Raw genomic sequence first — 21582 nt, forward strand, 5'->3', positions numbered from 1 at the left:
CATATTCTGTGTGTATGCCTGCAGGCCAGAAGAGGGCACCAGACCTCATTACAGATGGTTGTGAGCCACCATGTGGTTGCTGGAAATTGAACTCAGGACCTTTGGAAGAGCAGGCAATGCTCTTAACCTCTGAGCCATTTCTCCAGCCCCTCACAAGCTATTTTTTAAGTCAAGGGAAAAACAGCCTTGGCAGCTTCAGGTTGAGTGGCTGCCTGGCTGGGGGCCTCTGGGGTGGCCAGAGCACTTTGGGTACTCACTTTGGTAGCTTCGAGCTGAGACTCTAGAGTTCCTGACTCTTCCACCATGCAGGACCTAAACACAGAAGCACAGTGAGCAGGGTTCCATCGCAGCAGATCAGTGTCCACATTTAACTCTTCCTCCTGGTACAAAGTGCCAGAGCCTGCAATGTTGTTCACAGAGAACAACCCATCTGGTATTGATCTCCCTCTAACAGGCCTGAGAAAGGGCAGGCACCATTTCCTTTTCAGAGACACATAGGCCAGAGGCCTCTCAGCTCTTGAAAGGTCTCTCGGGAATTAAATTTGTTCCCCATAGGAACAGAGCAGTTTCAGGCCTGATAGCATGATAGTCCCCCCTTTCTGCGCCAACAGGAGGCCAAGAACCCAACAGACAGGAGTCCTTGGGGCTGTAAGGACAGTCAAGACACTGACAGTCCCCTTAGCCCAGCTTTAATCCCCCTTAGGCTACTGAGGGGAAAAGCCACATTCTAAGAGACAGCATGGCCAGTAAGATAGCTAAGTGGGTGTGCTGGCCAACTGGTTCCGCTGAGGACAGCGGTGACAGAACTCTGGATTTGGGTTCCAGCATCTAGACACAGCCAGGCTAGGTCTCCTTTTGAAGGCCATTTTCTGAGAAGCTGCTTCTCTCCAAGATGTGTGAGTACAAAGAAGGTTCCCAGTGAACAAGGACATCAGACAAGCAGGGTCACGTGCAGGGACAGTTCACACAGTGCACACAGCCCCATCTCCTCTGTACCCATGTCTACCCCAATCTACCCCTGCGACTTCAGTGAGCCAGGAAGAACTCTACAATCTCCCCAAGCTCAAAATGCTTTAGCAAGGCAAGGCACCAGGCTTCCTCCTACCCCAGCAGTTGAGACTCACAGGCACGCCCCATCCCCCGGGAAAAGGGAGCCCCAGGTAACGGGACAGGACGCAGGGCCAGTGCATCAGAGGGGAACAGAACCTCCTCCCAAGTGGCTAGGGTGTGGGTTAGAAAGCAGAGCCGCCTGGGAGTCCAGAGTGCATTGGTAAAACCACAGTGAGGGAAGAAGAGAAATAAGAGGAGAAGAACCTTCCAGACAGATCATCCCCAACTTCATACTGATAGACACGAATGACCCGACGATATGCTATGCTATTCAAAGAAAAGAAACCAAATGAATATACCAAAGGAAGGCGAGGCAAGAGCATATCGAGACAGACATGTGCCACAAGCTGGCAGCCTGGCATCAGGTGGGAACCATGGGTAGGTAGCTCAAGGGGATTGGGCCAGGTGGGACAAAGCTTGGGAGGAGCCACAGGTGAGGAAGCATGGCACTGCACAGAAACAAGACCAAGAGCAGCAGACATAGGGTGGGGAAGCCTGTGGTGCTCAGGCCATGGCTGCAATCCTTCCCGCCTTGCAAAGCCTCTTACAACCTGACTGACTGGGGCAGGTTTCTGTGGTCATTACCCTTACACACCTGACTTGCCCCTCTGCAGAACCTCCCGGACACTAGTTAATCCTTAGTCTGGCAAGAATGGCCAGGGGGATGGCCTGGGTACAGGCTCCTGGTGGGACTGGGAGATAGCCCTGCTCCTCCCGGGGACTCCTCCAAGCCCTATCTCCACACCACATTGTAACACAGGACATTCTGCCTTTAGCTAGGGTGAACAATTCTGGTTACCCTCCCCAGGGGGAAGATAGGGCCACCTCAGTCCTAAGAGGGCTGCAGAGCTTCCCTCAACTGGATATTGTACTTAGCCCAAGCTCCTAGCACAGCCATCCAGCGTCCTATGTCCACTGACCACTGAGGCTTAATGCAAATCCTTCTGGTCACCGTGGGAAAACAGGCCAAAAGGAAGTTGCTAATCCAATCCTGGTGAACAGGCATGGACAGGGAGGGGTTCTAGGCATTAAGACTCTGGCTTCCTCTCACGGTGATATTCCTTGCCTTGAAAGAGGGGAAGTGACTCCCGCAAAGACCATGCGTTCTTCTAGCAGGGACAAAGGGCATGGACAAGATGGGCAGCAGGCCCATCCTTGGAACCTTTGTAAGCCAGGCCACTGGGGACAAGGGACACAGGGACAAGCACACAAGACACCACCACACCATGAGCCCGGAGAAAGAAGGCAATATTAACCCGTCGAGGAGATATGTTCTGTGGAGATCCAAGCAGCCAGGAGCCATGGTAGTGTCCACATACAGCAGCAATCAGGGCAGGATGAAGGAGAGAAAAAAAATGAACAGAACATCAGTGCCTTCAGTCACCACACCTGTCAGCTCAGTCACCACACCTGTCAGCTCAGTCACCACACCTGTCAGCTCAGTCACCACACCTGTCAGCTCAGTCACCAGGGACAGCAGTTCTACCTTACTGGGGACAGGTGCCAACATCATCTCTGTGGAAATGAGTCACGCAAAGCGACCCAATCAGATCACGCCAGCCTTCTTAGTCCAAGCAGTCCTCCTCACCACCCCATCTTTTGGGGGGTAAGACAGAGTCTTGCTATAGCCTCAAATGGCACAGAATATGTAACCACACTGGACTCAAGAACATGGCTATCCTCCTGTGCATTGGGATAACAGATGCCAACTGTACTTGGCTTAGGCACCAGGCTGTGAACAAGCTCCCTGTGTCCCGGAGCTGCAGGGAGCAGCACATGCTCGGGCTGGCCCCAAAGGGCGGGCACCTGGTCTCCTGGATCCACTGGTGGAAGGCATTGGCATGCTGGGCAAACTCCTGGCGCAGTTTGTCATTCTCCTCCTGCCGCCGTTGTTCCTTCTGCAGCTCCAGCTCCCGCTCCTGAGACAAAAGGAAAGCAGATGCTGCTACCTTCAGTTAGTTCTTGACATCTGGCCTCACACGGGTGGGCTCAGCATAAACATGGTTCTTTCTACCTTGGGGGAAATGTCAGTGGGACTTAAAAGTGGAGAGGGGCATAAGTTCTACTGAGGCTGACCCAAACAACGAGCAGCCCAGGGCAGGGAACAGGGCTCTTAAGGGGCTGGCCCATCAGGTGCACCTTAATGATCTTCTGCAGGTTCCTCCAGGTCTCCTCCAGGGCCTCCATGGTGAACCAGGTGTAGGGGTTGGAGGCCACGCGGAAACTCTTGATCTGGCGGTCCAGTTCAGCTAGTTGGTTGAAGTCAGCCTGTGCGGAGCTGAGGGATGAGCGGAAGGCATCGTGAGCCTCTCGAAGGGCTTTGATTTCTTCCAGAGAGTTGCAGCGCACTGGATCTGTCAGGTCCTCTTCTGCATTCTCAAACCAGCTGTTGAAGGCCGATGCTTTTTTGGCAAAAGTCAGGAAGAGGTCCTCTACCTAGAAGTAGAGGGGCAGGGTGTCAGTGTGGGCATTATATGGGTAAGGCAGTTCCTGGGACTCCGGCTCTCTGCCCCATCTCAGAATCTTCCCCACTTCTCTGCCTGGTGACCTTTGGTACAAGCTGTGCTCGTCCTGGGAGGGTCAACAAGTTCAAGTCTCCACATGCTTCAGTTTCTACTGCCTCCAGGCTCATGTTCAGCTCCTCTGGGCTGAGGGCACTCCTTCCTCACAGGCATGGAAGAGGAAAAGGGCTCTATCGTCCCTTCCACTGGTCCAGTTGAATATAACTACCCTTACCTTTCGGAAATGACTCTGGGCCTCCAGCAATTTCTTTTTCCGGGTAGCTGAGTTGGCCAACAGCTGGGTCCACCTCTTCATGAGGGAGGCATGTCGGACCTCGATGGCCTTAGACTGAATGTGTTTGGCAGCTAGCAGCTGGTCTTTGAGGGCAGTGATATTGGCAATGCCCTCCTGCTGGAAGGCCTGCAAGCCAGCATCAAAGGTCTCCTGCAAAGAGAAGTCACAACTCAGTGGTATGTACTGCGAGGAGCCTAATGTGCCTCAGCTCAGATGGCAGAAGCAGATGGTAGCGGGCCTAGAGCTCCACCTCTTGCTGACATGCAGCAAGACCTACCTATGTTCCTACTTGCCCTTAGACCACAGATCACGGCACTGTTCTCTTAAGTTCCTGGCCATAAATAAACTCTTCCGTTCTAGCGCTCAAGTTCTGGGCATGGCTATGTATGGCCTTGGCTCCTCACACAGAGCAGACCATTCACTTGTGACCACTTTCAGTTGACTTTGTGTAACCGAGTCCAGGAAAACGTGTCCCACGGACCCTAGCCTACTGAAGACAGACAGGCACTTTGTGTCCGAGCCTGGCCAGTCCATCAAGCTGCTGCACCTATGTCTGGTTCTGCATCTGTGCTACCCCTCTGGAAACTCTGAGGCCCTAGACTGGAAGTGTTTACTACTGACTGTCCCTGGCCATACATACAGGAGGCCATCCAAGACCTAAAGGCAGAACACCGACTGGCCTTCTCCTAGAAGTGCTATTTGAGTAAATCCAGCCCACCATTCAGGCGGCTAACTGACCTGCTTGGTGAGCAGGGTTTGGACAGAAGACAGATCTCGGCCATAGTCATCAGTTTTCAAGCTGTTCTCCTTCTCACCTGTAAAACAAAGCATGGGACTGTCCTAGCCCTCCCAGAACCCAGATGGGCTAAGAAAAGCCGGCTCCAATTCCAAAGTCACCTGCACTCTTCCTGAGCTCACAGTGGCTGCCTGCTCCCTGTAACCACCACCCTGCCTCAACTGAGTGTGGAAATCTTTTTGGGTCACATGGACTGACACCAGAAACCAGTTCCATTGAACCAGAGGCTAGATGGCACCTTGGCCAGGCAGCTAGTGGGCAATTCTGATATGGCCTGACCCTTTGGTGAGCGGACTAGTGCTGGGTCTCTGTATTGCTTGTGTTGAGGTCTGCAGGCCACTGTTCGGTGAACCCTCATGACAGCCTGGTGTAGGCACTGCTGTGGCAACTCTGACTTCGGGATGTTGCTTCCTACTGGGCAACCAGATCTGTCCTGCAGCAGACTCGGAGCCCATGTCCTAAAAGTTTCTTCTCTGCAGCAGAAATCCCACTGTGCGGCAACACACCCTGTGGCTGCACTACTCACCAATCCAGGACTCTACCACATCAGCCTTCCAGTTGAACTGCAGGAAGGCCGAGTTCTCATCCAGCTTTGCTTTTCTCTGGGCCGCGGCTCTCTCCAAATCAGACACCTTCCCATTGAGACCCTTCATCTTTGAAGAGATGTTCTCCTCGTGGTGATTGTTCTGGCCAGGGACAGAAGCACACATCAGTTTTGCTCAGCAGTCAGTCACCCATCTGTGGCAGGTTCCCAACACCAAACTGTCCAACTTCTGTCACATGGGTTCTCTGCTCCCTTACCAGAGCTAGTGAATCTTCCAAAGGGTGGTACTGAGTAAAAGTTTAAGAGTGAAGACCTGGGACTAGGCCAGGTCCAGCACTTGGGAGGTAGAGGCAGGAGGATCTCTCTGAGTTCAAGGCCTGCTCACTACAGAGTGAGTTCCAGGACAGCTAGGGCTACACAGAGAAATTCTGTCTCAAAAAAACAAAAACCAAAAATAAAACCACAAGGCCTGTGACTAGCAATTCCAGTAGTCAGTGCCACAGGAGCACGAGAAGGGGAGGACAGCGTGAGGGCAGTGGGCACTCGGGCAGTGATGCAGTGAGTACCAGAGTTTCTAAAAGGGAAGAATCACCACTTACATATTAAACAGTACACAGACAAAGAACGGCTCCAGCTCTGTGTAAGGAAGACAGTAATTCTGGGAAGTGTTTGGATGCCATGGACACAAGAGATAGTGAAGCCTGAACACCAGCTCCAGCCAGAGCTGCATTTGGAAACACATTCAAGACGGCAGAAGAAAAAGAAATGTGGTAAAGAAGGGAAGTTTGCCCAGAACAAAGCACTAAGGAACATTAGCGCAGACAGCATACGCTAAGGGTCAGACTCAGCAAGGCGTGACGCTTCTCACTCTCCTAGCCCAGGAGTTCTGGGAGCCTGGGCTGGACTCCAGTTTCATGCTGCCTGCTGATCACGGCCAGGAGAAAAGCTCTCCCTGGAACAAACCCAGACACCTAAGTATTTTTGCCACACAGATGCTAGGCAAAGGCTTTACCAATCGGGGCACCAGCTCAGCCCCAAACCCCAATTCTCTACATGGCAGTTGCTGAGCTGCACCGTGACAGGAGCTCCAAGCACTCATCGTACTTGTACTGCGTCCCGAGGGCCTGTGGCTGATGGTCACCTGCGGACTGAAGCTGCACAACCTGGGTCTAGAGCTCCACTGCTTTCAAAGTACTGAGACTTTTTCCCTCTCTCCAGAAGAGTCACCAGTAAACGTAAACTGTCCCTCCTGCAATAGGTTTCGCACAACCCACGGAGTCACACAATCCTACTAAGTGGACATTTCATGCTTAGCTCTACACAGTTCAGAGGGAAAGTCTGGACAGCCAAACATTAAAATCCCAATGAGCCAGGCGTGGTGGTACACAGCTGTAATTCAAACACCTGTGAGGTAGAGGGTCAGGAGTTCAAGGTCATCCTTGGCTACAGAACAAGTTGGAAGCTAGCCTGGACTATATTGAGACCCTGTCTAAAGATAAAATAAAGTCTAGAATAGCCATTTTTGAGTGATGGCTTTCTGGATGATTTCTGGTGATGCTTTTGAGACAGGGTTACCACGCAGCCCAAGTCAGCTGTAATTCCCTGTAGGACACACTGCTGTGTCATGTGCTCTCTCCTCACTTATTATTACACTTTCTAATATCGCTACAGCGACCTTTATCACCAAGAAACAAAGGAACGGGGGCTAGGGGTTCCCAGAACCCACAGTAGCTCACAACCGCTTGTAATACCACTTCCAGGGGGATTCTAATGCCCTCTTGTGGCCTCTGTGGGCACTGCACATATATAGTGCAGACAGACACATAAAGAAAAATCTGCCAGGTGGTGGTGCATGCCTTTAATCCCAGCAATTGGGAGACAGAGGCAGTCAGATCTCTGTTGAGTTCGAGGCCAGCCTGGTCTACAAGAGCTAGTTCCAGGACAGGCTCCAAAGTAACACAAGGAAACCCAGTCTCAAAAAACCAAAAAATAAATAAATAAAATAAAAATAAAAATCTTAAAAAAAAAAAAAGGTAGAGAGATGGTTCTGTGGTTTAAGAGCATTGACTGTTCTTCTAAAGGCCCAAGGTTCAATTTCCAGTATTTACATGGTGACTCACAACCATCCGTAATTCCAGTTGTAAGGGATTCAAAACACTCTTTTGATATCTTTGGGCAATGCATAAAGTGTGGTGAAGGCAAAACCATGCACATAAAAAAAATAAAAACAAAAAAAGAATTGAGAGAAAAGCATTCTAGAAGTTCTACCAGGCCAAAAGCTGGTTGTGCCAATTCAAAAGCAACTCTTTCCTGCTGTGTGAAATATGGCACAGGCCTGCAGAGTCTCTCTAAGACCTGAGCTTGGTGTACTTTGGGTTGAGAACAAGGGTCTTCCTGGAATCCAGGCTCACCTTCTTAATGAGGTCTTGTCCATTAGTACAGACGTCATTCACCCGATCCTTGTGGACAGTGAAGTCTGTCTCAAAAGCTTCGTGTTTCTTCAGCAAGCCCTAGAGAGAAGCAGTGAGGTCCGCCACTGAGCCTGTGATGTGAGTAGCTAGGTCTCGGGATAGAGGGTGGCACAGCTATGAGCCTGGTCCTCCTACTCTCTACTCCATGGGGAAGACCAGGGAGTCAGGAGTGAGACCAGGCTGCAGGAGAAGCTGAACCACCAAGTTTAGGTTGCAAAAAAATGGACAGAAAGCTGGAAGCAAGCACCAAACAAAGCAACAACACATATCCCATGAGGACCCAGGTCTAGCTCCCCAATGACCGAAGGATAATCTCCCTCCCCTTCCTGTTTCTAGTGACCTCAACTACACATGGACTGCCCACTGTGAGGAGAGTGGATCAAGGCAATGCAAACTGTTTCCACATTGGCTGGCTGGAACTAAGGAAGGTATGACCATGGTGATGTGTGACCTCTCCTATTCCATGACTGGGCTCTCTTTGGGCCAGCTCTGAGAACAGTGCAATTCCTTTAATACTCTGTGGTTTCTGCCTTTGCCTCTCTGAATTAAGTGGAGAAAGCTAATCTAGCCTATACTAGAATGAGGGGCTGTGTAGGGCTGAACAAGACAGTCTGTAACTACAGCCATCTGAGATCTTCCAGCTCAGCTAGCTTTACCTTGGAAACAGCGGAGGGATTACACACCCACCCACACAGGTCAGTTTTAAGTGGCTATTATACAGCAATTGCCAACCAACTAGAAGTGGCTATGGGGCCATGAACATGGGAAAAAAGGACATTAAGGGATATTTTCAGTCTCTCTTACCATAAGATTGTATCCTTACAAAAAAAGAGGTCAATTTGGACCTCTTTTTTGTAAGGCATATGGAAAAGAATGCCAGAGAAAAGAGTGAACAGAAGGAGATGTTATGTGGAAACAAAGCTTGGAATGAAGTGTGGTCCAGAAGCTATGAGGACTCCTCTATGAGGTGTGGTGGACCTGACCCACCCGCCTGCAGCACCCCCAGACTGTGAGCTGGTGGACCTTCACTGTTTATGCACGTGCTTAGCCTTCCTGACCTGGATGGCAGCAAGAGTGTCTCCGTAATCTTCACTGGCCACCAGAGTCATTTTCTCGTTGATCCAAGCTTCTTCCTCTTCTACATTGGCTACAAACTGTTGATACTCCAAGGACTCCTCTAGCCGCTGGCCCCTTATTAAAGTATGGGGAAGGGGAAATCATTAGTATGTACTTAAAATAGCCATGAAGTGGGGCTGGAGTTATAGCTTGGTGGTATTGGTGCTTGACTACCGTGTCTAAGATCTCGGGTTCAGTTACCAGCACCAACAAATAATAAACAAATAAATTTGGATAAAATATTCATGAAGGGGTGTGTCCGTATAAACATGTCCTGGGGGACACAAGGCAGACAGTGCTCCTCAGACAGGACACTCTGGAGTTAACTGCTGGGTGCAAACTCACTGGATAGGAACAGCTCAGAATGCCTCTGGAGCAAGGTAATACTTGACACCCAGGTCCTGGGAGCTGGCAGGAAGGGCCAGGCCTTCTGTCTGTCTTAAGAGCTCCCTGCCTATGTGCTCACCGTGCAGCTGCTAGCTGCTTCAGCTCCTTCCAGTGCTCCACGAACTGTGCAAGACGCTGCTGGATCTCCTCCTGCCCAATGGTGTTGTCATCAGACAGCTTCTTCCCAGTGTCCAGGACGCCCTGACCAGCAAGAGCAAGAGTCAACGCCAGCAGATGCCGAGTGCCTAGTTCCAGGTGTCTGTGGCCCAAGCTTAGGACACCTCAACATCACATTCACAATTAGCTCTTCAGGACACATGAGCTGGGCACAGCTTTAATCCCAGCACTCGGGAGGTGAGGCAGAAGCTGGTGATCTCTGAGTTTTGGGTTAGCTTGGTCTACGTGAGGAGTTCCACACCAGCCAAGGTTACACAGAGAAACCCTGATTCAAAAAAACAAACATGGTTTTGCTTCTCCTCATGGCCCTGTTCTCTTAGCAGAAGGCAATCACTCACCTGAATGGCTGGTTCATGGGCAGCCAGCTCGGCTTCTAGCCGTTTGTGTTTCTTCCTTAGGTTCTGAACACCTGTGAGGTCTCGGCCATAGTCTTCAGAGCTCACCAGTAGCTTCTTCTCTCTGAAGAGCAGAGGCAGTAAGGTTAGCCTATACCTGCTCAATCCATGGATGTGTTAGTTCAGCCACTAACTATAGCATTCTCCAACCTCTACCACTTTCTTCACAAAAATCCCTTTCCATTTTTAAGGAATAGGAGTCACTGTTTCCCAAAGCCATGCATCCAGAACTGTCTCTGACCATGCACATGTCAATGGATATGGCTCCTCTAAGTGTCATGAGCATACAGAGGACTGTGCCGTCCTGAGGAGAGGAACACCACTGGTATGTACCATTAACTCCATTTACTCATGTGTCACATAAGGACCCTGTTTCAAAAAACAGAAACAAGAGAACAAAAAACAAAACCAAACCAAAAAAAAAAAAAAAAAAAAAAAAAAAAAAAAAATCAGGAAAAAACCAAAAAACACAACTTCCTTAGGACCCAAAAAGGGTCTACTATGACATAATGGTTACCATCATCACAGGGTAACAGGTCTCACTCACTACTGTGCAGTAGAAGAGGCTGGGAGTTTGGCATGGTCCCTAAGCTATGCCCTTACATCACACTTCCCTGCCCCCCCAACAGACCAAGGAAGCCTGAAACTCCTGCTCTCTAGGAAGCCGGACACTGAACACACAACTGCTGGGTACCCACTTGATCCAGGACTCCTCATCATCCATGTCTCGGAAGAACTGGTGCAGGCGGTGGGACTCGCTCAGCTTTGCTCTTCGGGAGGCTGCCATGTTCTTGATCTTCTGGAAGCGACCATTGATGGTGTCCCGCTTCTCTTTCACTTGGGAGGTGTCAAAGGCACTGCTGGTCATCAGACTGTCGGCCTGGCTGTTCAGGTCCTTCAGACGATCCTGGGGCAGGGAAACAAGAGAGGGCTCAGAAACCTGGTCCCAAAGACTTCCCTGAAAACAGCATCCATTAATTCCTTATTGGGTTGTGCAGCTTCATAAGTCAATGCTGTGTGAACCCTTGCAGTTCTGTAAAGTCAGCTATCTTGATAAAGACTTGGTTCCCTGTCACTGATGGTGGGAAGGTAGTCGGACACAGAATGCAGGGCCATGGCTGCAGCAAAAACCTTTTTAGTGCCACCTATTTTGCTTCGTAGTGGCCTTCATTTCTTTTTTTTATCTTTTCATATTTTGATGCTAGAGATTGAACTGACTCTTGTGAGGGATAAGCACACTTTACCACTAAGTTACATCAGTTTTACCGTATACTTTAAAAAGCAGCAAAAGTGAATTTTTGTTTTGTTTCAGATAGGGTTTCATCATGTAGGCCTGGATGGCCTGGAACTCAAGAGACACAATTGCCTCTATCGCCTGAGTGCTAGGATTAAAGGTGTGTACTCATAGAAAACTTAGTTTAATTAAACATCTTGGGCCTACAAATGGCTCAGATGGCTGAGAGGTAGTGACACACACCTTTAATCCCAGCACTTCAGAGGCAGAGGCAGATGCCAGCCTGGTCTACAGAGCCAGTTCTAGGACAGCTAGAGTTGTTACAAAGAGAAACCCTGTGTCGAGAAACCAAAATAAAAAGATGGCTCAGAGGATGACTTAAGTTCATCCATGGTAGGAGGGAACTGACTCCTACAAGTTATCATCTGACTATGTTTACCTCCCTTCAACAAATAATAAACATAATTTTTAAAAAGTCCACGTTTTATATTAAAGAACTCAAAGGAAAGCTATGGTCATTCAGTCTTGAGTCAATAGAAAACTCTGCCTACTCTGCTCTTTAAAAAGACAAAAGTGAGTTTACCACTTGACAGGAACAGAACTCAATTTTTAAGGGTAAAATTCAATTTTTTAAATTTTATTATTTTTAAATGTGTATAGTTGTTTGCCAAGGGTGTCAGGTCCCTTGGAACTGTAATTACAGATAGTTGTCAAGTGCCAGGTGGGTGCTGGGAATTGGAAGAATTCCCTGGTCCTCTGGAAGAACAGTCAGTGCTCTTAACCACTGAGCCATCTCTCCAGCCCCATATTCAAACTTTTTGATGTAAATTGGAATTTTGGACAATTCTTTTTTTTTTTTTTTAAATTTATTTATTATGTATACAATATTCTGTCTGTATGCCTGAAGGCCAGAAGAGGGCGCCAGACCTCTTTGCAGATGGTTGTGAGCCACCATGTGGTTGCTGGGAATTGAACTCAGGACCTTTGGAAGAGCAGGCAATGCTCTTAACCACTGAGCCATCTCTCCAGCCCTGGAATTTTGGACAATTCTTATCTGGCACCCCACAGTTTTTCTGATGAGACTAAGAAGGCATGAGGTTTTGGTACTACACAAGAAATGTGTCAAACTATTTAGAACTAATATGTGTAACTCAGAGGACCAACATTTCCTAACTGAGCCAGACATATGACAGAATCACAAGTGGATACAATCCATTCTAAGCCCAGGATGGACCAAGGATACAGGATAAAAGCAACGCTTTTGGCACAATTCATTTTGAAAAACTAATTCCACTCTGCAATGAACAGTTACAAAACTGTGACCAATCTGCTAGTGCAGAAGCAGAGAAAAACCATCCTCCATGCTCTGAATCAAATTCCTCTTCCCCCAGCCTGCCTCTATTCTGTGCACCCATCATACACACCACAGATACAGCAAATGAACTGGGAACCTTAAGTCCCAGACGTCCTCTGTGAGATGCACCAACAGAGAATCGCAAAACTGTCAACCAATGCTATCCTTTTCACTCATCCCCTTTTATAAAGAATACCACCATACTCACAGCATACAACTACTATCTGAATTATCTAAAGCCACAGGCGTGGTGTAAATGCTGTGACCACAAATGCTGGGAGGCAGAGGCAGAAAAATTACTGCAAGTCTGAGGCCAGATAGGACTAAATATTGAAAGTCCAGTGAAAAATAATAAAGGGCTGGGTGTGGATTCGCACACCTTTAATCCCAGCACTCCAAGGTAGAGCAGGCGGATCTTGTCTGAGACTGGCCAAGGCTACATAGGAAAACCTCTTCTCAGAAACAAAAAAAAAAAAAACAACCAACTGCTGGGCACTGGTGGCGTAAGTCTGTGAGTTCAAGGCCAGCCTGGTCTATGTAATACCCAGCGCTACACAGAGAAACCCTGTCTCAGAAAAATTAACAGAACAAAACAACCAAAAAAAGCAAACAAAGGTGAAAATATGCCAACAAACAAACAAAACAAAACCCCTTTAATTTTGTAGCAGCATGGAAGACAGACTCTTGGGCATGACAGGCAACTGCTGGACCACTGAGCTCCATTTCCAGCTAAGAACGCACCTGATTTTTCAAAATAATTAGTGCTTATAGATAAGATCTGCATATCCTAGGCTGAGAATAATCAGGAAACCAGTCCATAAACTGCTGCCTCAGGTATCAGGCATTCCCTGACCAACAATGCCAGCTCCTGTCAACATCTGGGACACTCTTGAGGTTCGCTCTAAACCCCCCCCTCCCCCCCGCTGTTGCCCTGCTTACCTCGTGGGCAGATATGTCTGCCTCCAGCAGCTGGTGCTTTTTCAGCAAGTTGTTCACAGAGGCCAGGTCTTTGCCGTAATCTTCAGATGCCAGGAGAGCTTCTACCTGCAGTAGGGAGCACAACACATGTACAGCGTCACAGCGTTCTGGAAACCCAAGGTGGCCAGGAGCTGCTCCAGGGCCTTTTCAATCATGTCTATTCTTGTAATTGTTTTTGTTTGTTTGTTTTTGAGACAAGATCTATGTATACCTGGCTTACTCTGAACTTACATAGATCTCCTGAGTGCTGGGATTAAATGTGTGCACCAAGGAATCACAATTCTGCCCACTAGACTGGGTCCAGTATGAGTAAGGAGCCTGCTCAGAGTAGGGATAGAGGCTCAGCCCCAAGTCTTCTCTAGATACAAGGGCAAAGAGCACAGAGACCGAAGCAGTGTGATCACTGTGTGATAAGTGTTATCAGTGTGATCACTGTGCTAAGATGCTCTCTACTTTAGGGACCCCTGAATGGCAGCCTGACAGAATTTTTTTTTTACACACCAATCCCAGTTCTCTCTCCCTCCTCTCCTCCTGCTCTCCCCACCCCATTCCCCATCCATTCTTCAGAGAGGGTGAGATCTCCCATGGGGAGTCAACATCAACAAACTCTGTCCTATTACTTGAGGAAGGACCAAGGCCCTTCTCTCTGTATCATGCTGAGCAAGGTATCTCTCTACTGGATGAAGGCTCTATGATGACAATTATGGTTGTTACCAATCTGCTTACAGGGGAAGGCCAGTTTAGGCACCCTTTCCACTACTGCTTAGATTCTTAGCTTGGGTCATCCTTGTGGATTCCTGGGAATTTCCTTGGTGCCAGGTTTCTTGCTAACCCCGTAATGGCTCCTTCTATCAAGACATCTTTCCTTGCTCTCCCTCTCTGCTCTTCCCCCAACTTGCCCTTCTCAATCCCTCATTCTCCCCACTCTCCTTCTACCCTCCCCTCAACCCCCCAATGTGTGGCTTGGGCAGTTTGTGGGGCCACTGGCCATGAAACTAGTATTTATCAGTGCATGAACTGGCCTTTTGGAGCCCATTCTCAAAGGAAATTCTTAAATCACAGTAAGAATCTTTGGGCTCTCCCATATGCAAATGTTTAGGGAGAATTTAGTGATATGGGATAATACTCTGCCATAGATACTAAGGAAAAAATGACACTATGAACTCAGATAAAATAAACCTCTGCAACGATTCACGCACATACAACAGACCGGTAAAGGACTCTGAAATGTTCGCAGTGGTGATTTCTAAAATCACCCTCTTTAGAGCCTCTGCTGTCTGGGTTTCCTATGTGTGCCTAAGTTCCAACTCCCTCTTGGTGAAGACTTGTGGAAACCACGATGAGGCACCCATCTCCTCCTCTACACATTCCCTTGGGGAGAGGCCTGACAGCCAGGGTCTTCTGAAATCACTTTTCTGTTCTATGCCTCTATTCACTCTGTAATAGCAATCTGAGCCTATCTCACACAACGAGGACTTCTGCTCAAGGTGCTCTCAAGAGGTTCCCCTTTACAATCTGGGGCTGGCTGACGGACCCATTCATTACCCAAATGTGGGCACAAGAACCATCTCACATTACCTCAGAGAGCCAGAAGTCAAAGTCTTTGATTCCAGTGTTGAAGTTCTGCTGCTTATTGGCCTCTTTTAGCTTCTGGCTCTTCTCAGCTGATTTCTGCACCAGGAACTGCCACTGGTCTGCAAGGGCAGCCAGGCGGGCCTTGGGAAGAGACGGGGCAGGAGGGGCGGTCACTTGGGATAGGGCAATCTCTGAAAGACCCACCCCTAAGACTCAAATTAGAGACCATCAAAGAGGAAGTGGAAACAATCACGGGAACCGAGTTCTCAGATTCTACAGACTGTAGGTCTTACACTGTATTTCAGCTGTAGTCGAGTGGACAGTAGCATGCTACCACTCTTTCTGGAGACAGTATGGGTCCTTGGACCATACCTTAACAGCGTCCTCACTGCCAGCACAAGCTCCACGCTCGATGAGTGAGTTTCCCATGTCGATGACGCCACGGATTCGGTCAGCATTGGCGTGCAGTTCTGCCTCAAAGGCTTGGTGCTTCTGGTGCTTGCTCTGAAAATACCAAACCACCAGTCAGAGGCAGTTCTTGCCAGCCTTGTCATTAAGGCAAAAGAGATGCTCAGGAAGGAGTGAGTGCTAGGAAGGTAAGGAACAAGGCAAGCATTAGCGTTGACAGAAAGCCACCACAGGTTGTGTGGTGCTATGGTTTGGGGTCTATGGGAGCTCAGCAGAGGTAGGTTTAGGCCAGAAAGGAGACAACACTAGTTCAAGGGCAGTGGGGTTAATGCCAGTTCTGAACAGCTCACCAGCAGGCTGGGAGCAAAGCCTCAAAATCTGTAGGAGACTGAGGTAAATTTTAGTTCTGAATCTAACCACATGTCCATTGTCAACCCATGTCTTTATGCTTCCTGGACAGAAGTTCTGACTGGTAACGTGGATGGGCTATTCCCCACCCCTACAGCAGGAACATCTGGTGGCTGCAGTGGTTCTGTTGATGAAGATTTGTAGGCTTATATTTGCTATCTGTCATTAATCAAAACATGAGGCTGTTAAAAAACCCAGTCTAAAGGCAGGCTGAATTTTATTTTTTTTAAGGAATAAGAGAGTTGGGGACCTGGTATGGTTTCTAAGAATTTGTTAAGAAACTAAAGATGCTGAAACACTTAAGATTTATGATTATGAGGATAACAGTAGCTGTAACACAGTTCTGGGAAAAATACAGGGCGAGAAATAGTCTCAGGGGAGAATGTTACCGAGAAAGAAAATTAGGAGAGAACAGACAAACATAAAGACCAACAAGAAAAAAAAAACCCACAAAAAAAGCCAACAAAATAGTTTATTTGGCTAAGAATTCTGCATTCAATGTTTCATTTCAGGGGCAGTAACCATTGCAGGGAGGGGACCCTGGCTGCTAAGGCAGCACCAAGACCAACAGGTCTCACGCACAGATCTTGACAACAGAGTCACTTTGTGATTTGCTCTCATCACTGTTGATACAAACCTATTTCTCTCCTACAGGTTTATTTCCTCTTCCTAGTTCTGGGACTTGGAGCCATGTGATGACAGATAATCTTTTTGTGACCTCCTCAGCAATGTCTACTTAGATTTAAAAGCACGTATTGCTATTCCAGTTCTCTAGGCCAGCACCTCTTGATACCAGCCTAGGTGGTATTGGATTCATCCCAAGCTAGCCTGCCCTGCCCTACCCAGGCCACTCGACACCTTAAGCCCAGGAAAACAAACTCACAGTCTTTAACATATAGAAGCTGATATTTTGTTTTCAAAAGCACCCCTTGAAAAAAAGTGGTCAAACTACTGCCCCCAAACCAAACACTGTACAGAACTTGCATGGATGATGGAATGGGGAAGAAGAGGTAAGGACTGGCGGCTAATTACAACAGATAAAGCCACATCTCACAGGGACACTTGGATGGAGGGTGACTGGGGATTAGAATGGTGATGGATGAACAGACACCAATGGACATTACGTAATCACAGTCACAGTATTCCAGCGTAGAACACAGACCCCAGAGCTCACAAATCTAAAACTCTTAAAAGCATAAAGAACTTACCAGCAGCTTGGAAAGCTACAAAAACAGATTGAAAGAAGAGTTCAGTACACTGATTTGAACATGTCTCGGCTATTAAAGACTCAATTGCCATCATACTTCCCCAGGAAATTCAGCACTTGGGAACAGCACAGGAGTAGGACTCTTAGCAGACAAATTTCTACAGACTAGCTTTCAAATGGCTCCACCAACTCGGCAGCATTTGCCCACTGGTCCAGGGACTCTTTCTAAGTAAGCTTCACAGTGGTGCGAATGGTTTTGTAGGCAAACTCCTGTAAGTCTCATTTCTGTAACACAGGCACTTCAGAGCCAGCACCACTGAGTCCACTCACCTGGATATTGGTGGGGTCCTTATAGGACTCATCACTCGCTGTCTGTAACTTCTCACTGATCCAGGCCTCAATTTCATCCACATCCCGGCTGAACTGCTGAAGTGTTTGAGATTCTCCAAGTTTTGACCTTTTCTCAATCATCTGGGCTTTTAGGCGGCGCCACCTATGAATGAAGATCAAATGTTGAGTGTTCTTTACCAGAAAAGAAGAAGCTTGAGTAGGCCTGGCTTCTCACATGTGGGCTTTCATCTCAACTGGTAGATGAAATTTACCATATTTATCACCATAGGACACCTACCTGTCAAGGACCTCATTGCGACGGTTTGCAATGTCTCCTTTGGCATAGTGGTCAACAGCAATGAGCTGGTCAGCAAAGGCCTGCAGGGCAGCTATCTTTTCCTCCTGAGGACAAATGGGTAAAGAGGTTGGGGTGGGCTGGATAAAGCCTGTCAGCCTGCTAACTTTCAGAGGAGATGGTTACACTTTGGAACTAACTGATGGCAGGATCGGAACACACCGATACTTTAGAAGCCAGCTTGATTATCATCATTACTAGAGTAGGGTTTAGTTCAAGAGGACTTCAGGTCATACTGAGCTGTGCAGGTGCTGGGACTCCAGCAGATGCCACAGCAACAAACGAGGCTCATAAAATGACCACTGTTCTGTTTGCAACAAAATGGTTTAAGTCACAGTTGTATATCTGTTTTATTATTTGTTTTAATGTGTTACCTTACCAAACATAAATTTTCACCCTTAAAAAGATAATTTTGGGGGGTGGCTGGGTATGGTAGCATACACCTTTAATCTCAGCAGAGCAGGCTGGTATCTGGGAGTTCAGCCTGCACCACACATACCCATTTCCAGGGTAGCCAGGACTAAACAGAAAGACCCTATTTCAAAATACAAAACAGAACAAATCTGGGGGCTGGAGAGATGGCTCTTGCACATGACTTGAGTTTTCCCAGGAACCATGTGGCTATTAACAACTAGCTTGCTATACTCTACTTGCAGAGGATCTGACACCTTCTGGCTTCTAAGGGCACTGCACATACATGCTACACTTAAGAGAAAAGCATATAAATACTCATAAATTTAGAAAAATTAATTTTTTCCAATACCATCGTTTTTTGCAGTGCTATGGTCTGAACCGAAGTTTCATATATGTCAGGAAGCATTCTTCTAGGGAATTACAGCTCTGTCATCATACAATACAGAACTCTTTTGAGCACTTTTTTCTGTATGTATATGTATGTGCAATAAGTGTGTATGTGAATGAATATTTATAAACACCAGACATCAGGTTTGGGAGCCACTGCTCAGGAACCTCCACTGAGTCTTCTCACAGATCAGGCCGACTGGCCAGCTGCCAGAAAGCCCCGCACTGTGATTATAAACACACCATACAAGGCTTTTGGATTCTAGGGATCAAACCCAGGTCCTCATGCGCTATATCCGATGGGCTTCATTTGAGTCACCTGAGGTTTTAAACGTCGTCTTGGTGCTGTATGCTGAGCCCCAAGGGCCTGTTGCACATTAAGCAGTACTCTAGCCCTGGGTAGCAACCCTTCCTTTCTTTTTAATTTTAATCATTTGTTTATTTTTATTTTTTATTTAAGATAAATCAGCGTTTTGACTGCTTACATGTCTGTGTGAGGGTGTTGTGTTGGATCTCCTGGAACTGGAATTATAGACACATTGTGAGCTGCAGTGTGGGTGTTGGGAACTGAACCCAGGTCCTCTGAAGAACAGTCAGTGCTCTTAATCACTGCACCCCACAACTTTTCCTCTTTTTTGGAGGTAAGTCTTTCCCCACTTCAGTTTTTTTGGTTTTTCAAGACAGAGTTTCTCAGTAGCTATGGAGTCAGTTCTGGAACTCACTCTGTAGACCAGGCTGGCCTCCAACTCACAGAGATCCACCTGCCTCTGCCTTCCAGTGCTGGGATTAAAGGTGTGTACCATTGCTCAGCTGGAGACAAATTTTGTTCTGTAGCCCAGCCTGACTTTGAACTTCATCTTTCTGCCTCAGTTTCCCACACGCTAAGATTACAGGAGTACTCACCAAGCTGGTATCTCAAGGTTTCTTGCTGCTATTTTGAGACAGGGTCTCACTATGTAGTCTTGGCTATCCTGGAGCTGGCCATGTAAGCCAGGCTAGCCTCAAATTTAGACATCTATTTGCTTCTACTTCCAGTGCTAGTAGTAATAAAGGTATGTTTTCATATCTGGCCCAGTTTAAATTCTTATTTTCTCAACTAAAGAAGTACTTGTTGGATATGTCCTGGACTATACTTTTGTTATTAATTACGGAAATGTGAGTAGGTTCATGTAAACACTGAGTGTGGGTGTCCTCAGAGAGAGGCATTAGATCCCTGGAGCTGGAGTCACACACACTTGGGAAACACGTAAGAAAGCGCTGGGAGCCGAAATCAAGTGCTCTCCAAGAGCACTACCTAAGTGCTCTTAACCACGGAGCTATGCATCTAGACCAACAGAATGTATATTTCTTTGCAGTACTGGGGACTGAACCCTATAGCACACTAGGCAGTACACACCCACAGCTATCTCCACCACCTGAATAGCATTTTTTGTTTTATTTTGGAGACAGTGTCTCACTATATAGTCCTGGCTAACCTGGAATGTTCTATGTAGCCCAGGCTGGGAGCTCTTGAACTTTAGAGCTCTATCTTCATCTGATTCCTGAATAACAAGAATATTATGAAGGTCAATAATAACAGCTCTAACTAATACAACTTAGTCTGTAACTTCCTTTTTAACCTAGTCATTAAGATAGAACTGCCATCAAATTACGATGTGACTCAGGCAAACCTAGTCAAGGACCTCATGGTCCAGGACCCACCTGGACATTGATAGCTTTATCAAAGTCTTCATGTTTTTTGATCAGAGCCTCCACACTGTCCAGCGAGTCTCCTTTGTCTTCTGTGTTTAGGAAGGCCTCCCGGGCAGCCATCCAGTTCTCTGCTTGCTCACAGTCCCGATGGAATAGCTAAAGAGTGGACAGGTAGGTGTGAAGACAGATAGGGCCGCTGGCAAGAAGTAACTGATGAAAACTCAAACACACCTGCAGCTCCAAGCAGTGGTCCAGCATCATTCTGCGCTGAACCCAGGCCTTCTCCAGGTCTGTGCGCTCCTGGTCAAGAATATCAAGTTTCTCCTTGATCTCTGGGCTGGCATAGTGCCCATGAGCTAACAGCTGCTGCCCAAACTGCTCAAATGCCTGGAAAGTGCCAGCCCTGGCATCAATTTCTGTCCGGTGTTCCTGCCAAGAGGAGAGAAGTGATTAGGTGACATGCAGAAGATGCCCACACTAGTTATCAACCACTGGTTCCCAAGACGGGGAGGGGTAAGGCCCCTAAGGCCCCTAATGACCTACCTGGTGTCGTTCCAGCAAAGCCTCAGCTCCAGTGACATCCTTGGCTAGCTCATCTGAAGATACCAACCCTCGTATTCCATTGATCCAAGACATGAGGTCACTAGAAACCAGATGAACAGAGGAACACCTGTTACACTACCCAGCAACAAACATGCCTGCTCAGGAAATGGCTGCATCACTTCTGCCTCAGGGGGTTATTTTTATAATTATTACTTTAAACTGCCAAAGCTACTTTACTTTTTTCTATTTTATGTGCATTTGTTTTTTGGTGTGGGTGTCAGGTCCCCTGGTACTAGAGTCACAGTTGTGAGCTGCCGCGCTGGTGCTGGGAATTGCACCTGGGCCCTCTGGAAGAGCAGCCAGTGCACTTAACCACTGAGCCATCTCTCCAGCCCTCAGGAGGTTATTTTAGGTTAAACCTAGTCATATATCAAAGAGGGCTGAGTCTTACAGCCTCTTATTTGTGTTACCAAGAAAAGGGAAGGGGATTCTTCTTCTGGATCTAGGTGGGTATGTGTAGTTCTCTTCCATCACCGAGCAAACTTCTTTTTGCAATAGATAGAGATCATTACAGAAAACCACAGCCTATCAAAATGCAGAGTCTTGAAGCCCAGTCCCAACCGATACATCTACAACACAACTCCTGCACCTAAGGCTCAGGGATTGTTGAGTGTGTGTGTGTGTGTGTGTGAAGTTACACCAATAAAATCTCAGCAAAGTGACCACCTACATACCCTGAAGAAAGTCAATACCAACAGACATGCTAATGTGGAAAGGGAAAAGCTTTCAGGGCTTCAACACTAAATAAAGGCCGGGCGGTGGTGGCGCACGCCTTTAATCCCAGCACTCGGGAGGCAGAGGCAGGCGGATCTCTGTGAGTTCGAGACCAGTCTGGTCTACAAGAG

General features: G+C 47.6%; 1 protein-coding gene across 6 annotated transcripts in view; it reads right to left on the reverse strand.

Moving 5' to 3' along the window:
• The window catches only part of Sptan1 (spectrin alpha, non-erythrocytic 1), a 72847-nt gene that overhangs the window by 2256 nt on the left and 49009 nt on the right, over positions 1-21582 (reverse strand). For 2 of the 6 annotated variants that reach the window (XM_005346158.2, XM_026790093.1), the window contains 21 exons: positions 20678-20777; positions 20366-20563; positions 20144-20290; positions 17585-17688; positions 17287-17449; positions 16958-16972; positions 15306-15437; positions 14937-15074; positions 13320-13424; positions 10491-10699; positions 9736-9856; positions 9300-9421; positions 8776-8908; positions 7658-7756; positions 5229-5388; positions 4645-4721; positions 3847-4056; positions 3250-3546; positions 2917-3029; positions 2367-2384; positions 258-312 (listed from right to left, as the gene is read on the reverse strand). In XM_005346158.2, coding sequence (XP_005346215.1) covers positions 258-312; positions 2367-2384; positions 2917-3029; positions 3250-3546; positions 3847-4056; positions 4645-4721; positions 5229-5388; positions 7658-7756; positions 8776-8908; positions 9300-9421; positions 9736-9856; positions 10491-10699; positions 13320-13424; positions 14937-15074; positions 15306-15437; positions 16958-16972; positions 17287-17449; positions 17585-17688; positions 20144-20290; positions 20366-20563; positions 20678-20777 — 2716 coding nt within the window. The other 4 variants (XM_026790095.1, XM_026790080.1, XM_026790098.1 and 1 more) reach the window with 3 other exon arrangements.

The sequence above is a fragment of the Microtus ochrogaster genome, chromosome 4 (genome assembly GCF_000317375.1).
Source record: "Microtus ochrogaster isolate Prairie Vole_2 chromosome 4, MicOch1.0, whole genome shotgun sequence".
Lineage (NCBI taxonomy): Eukaryota > Metazoa > Chordata > Mammalia > Rodentia > Cricetidae > Microtus > Microtus ochrogaster.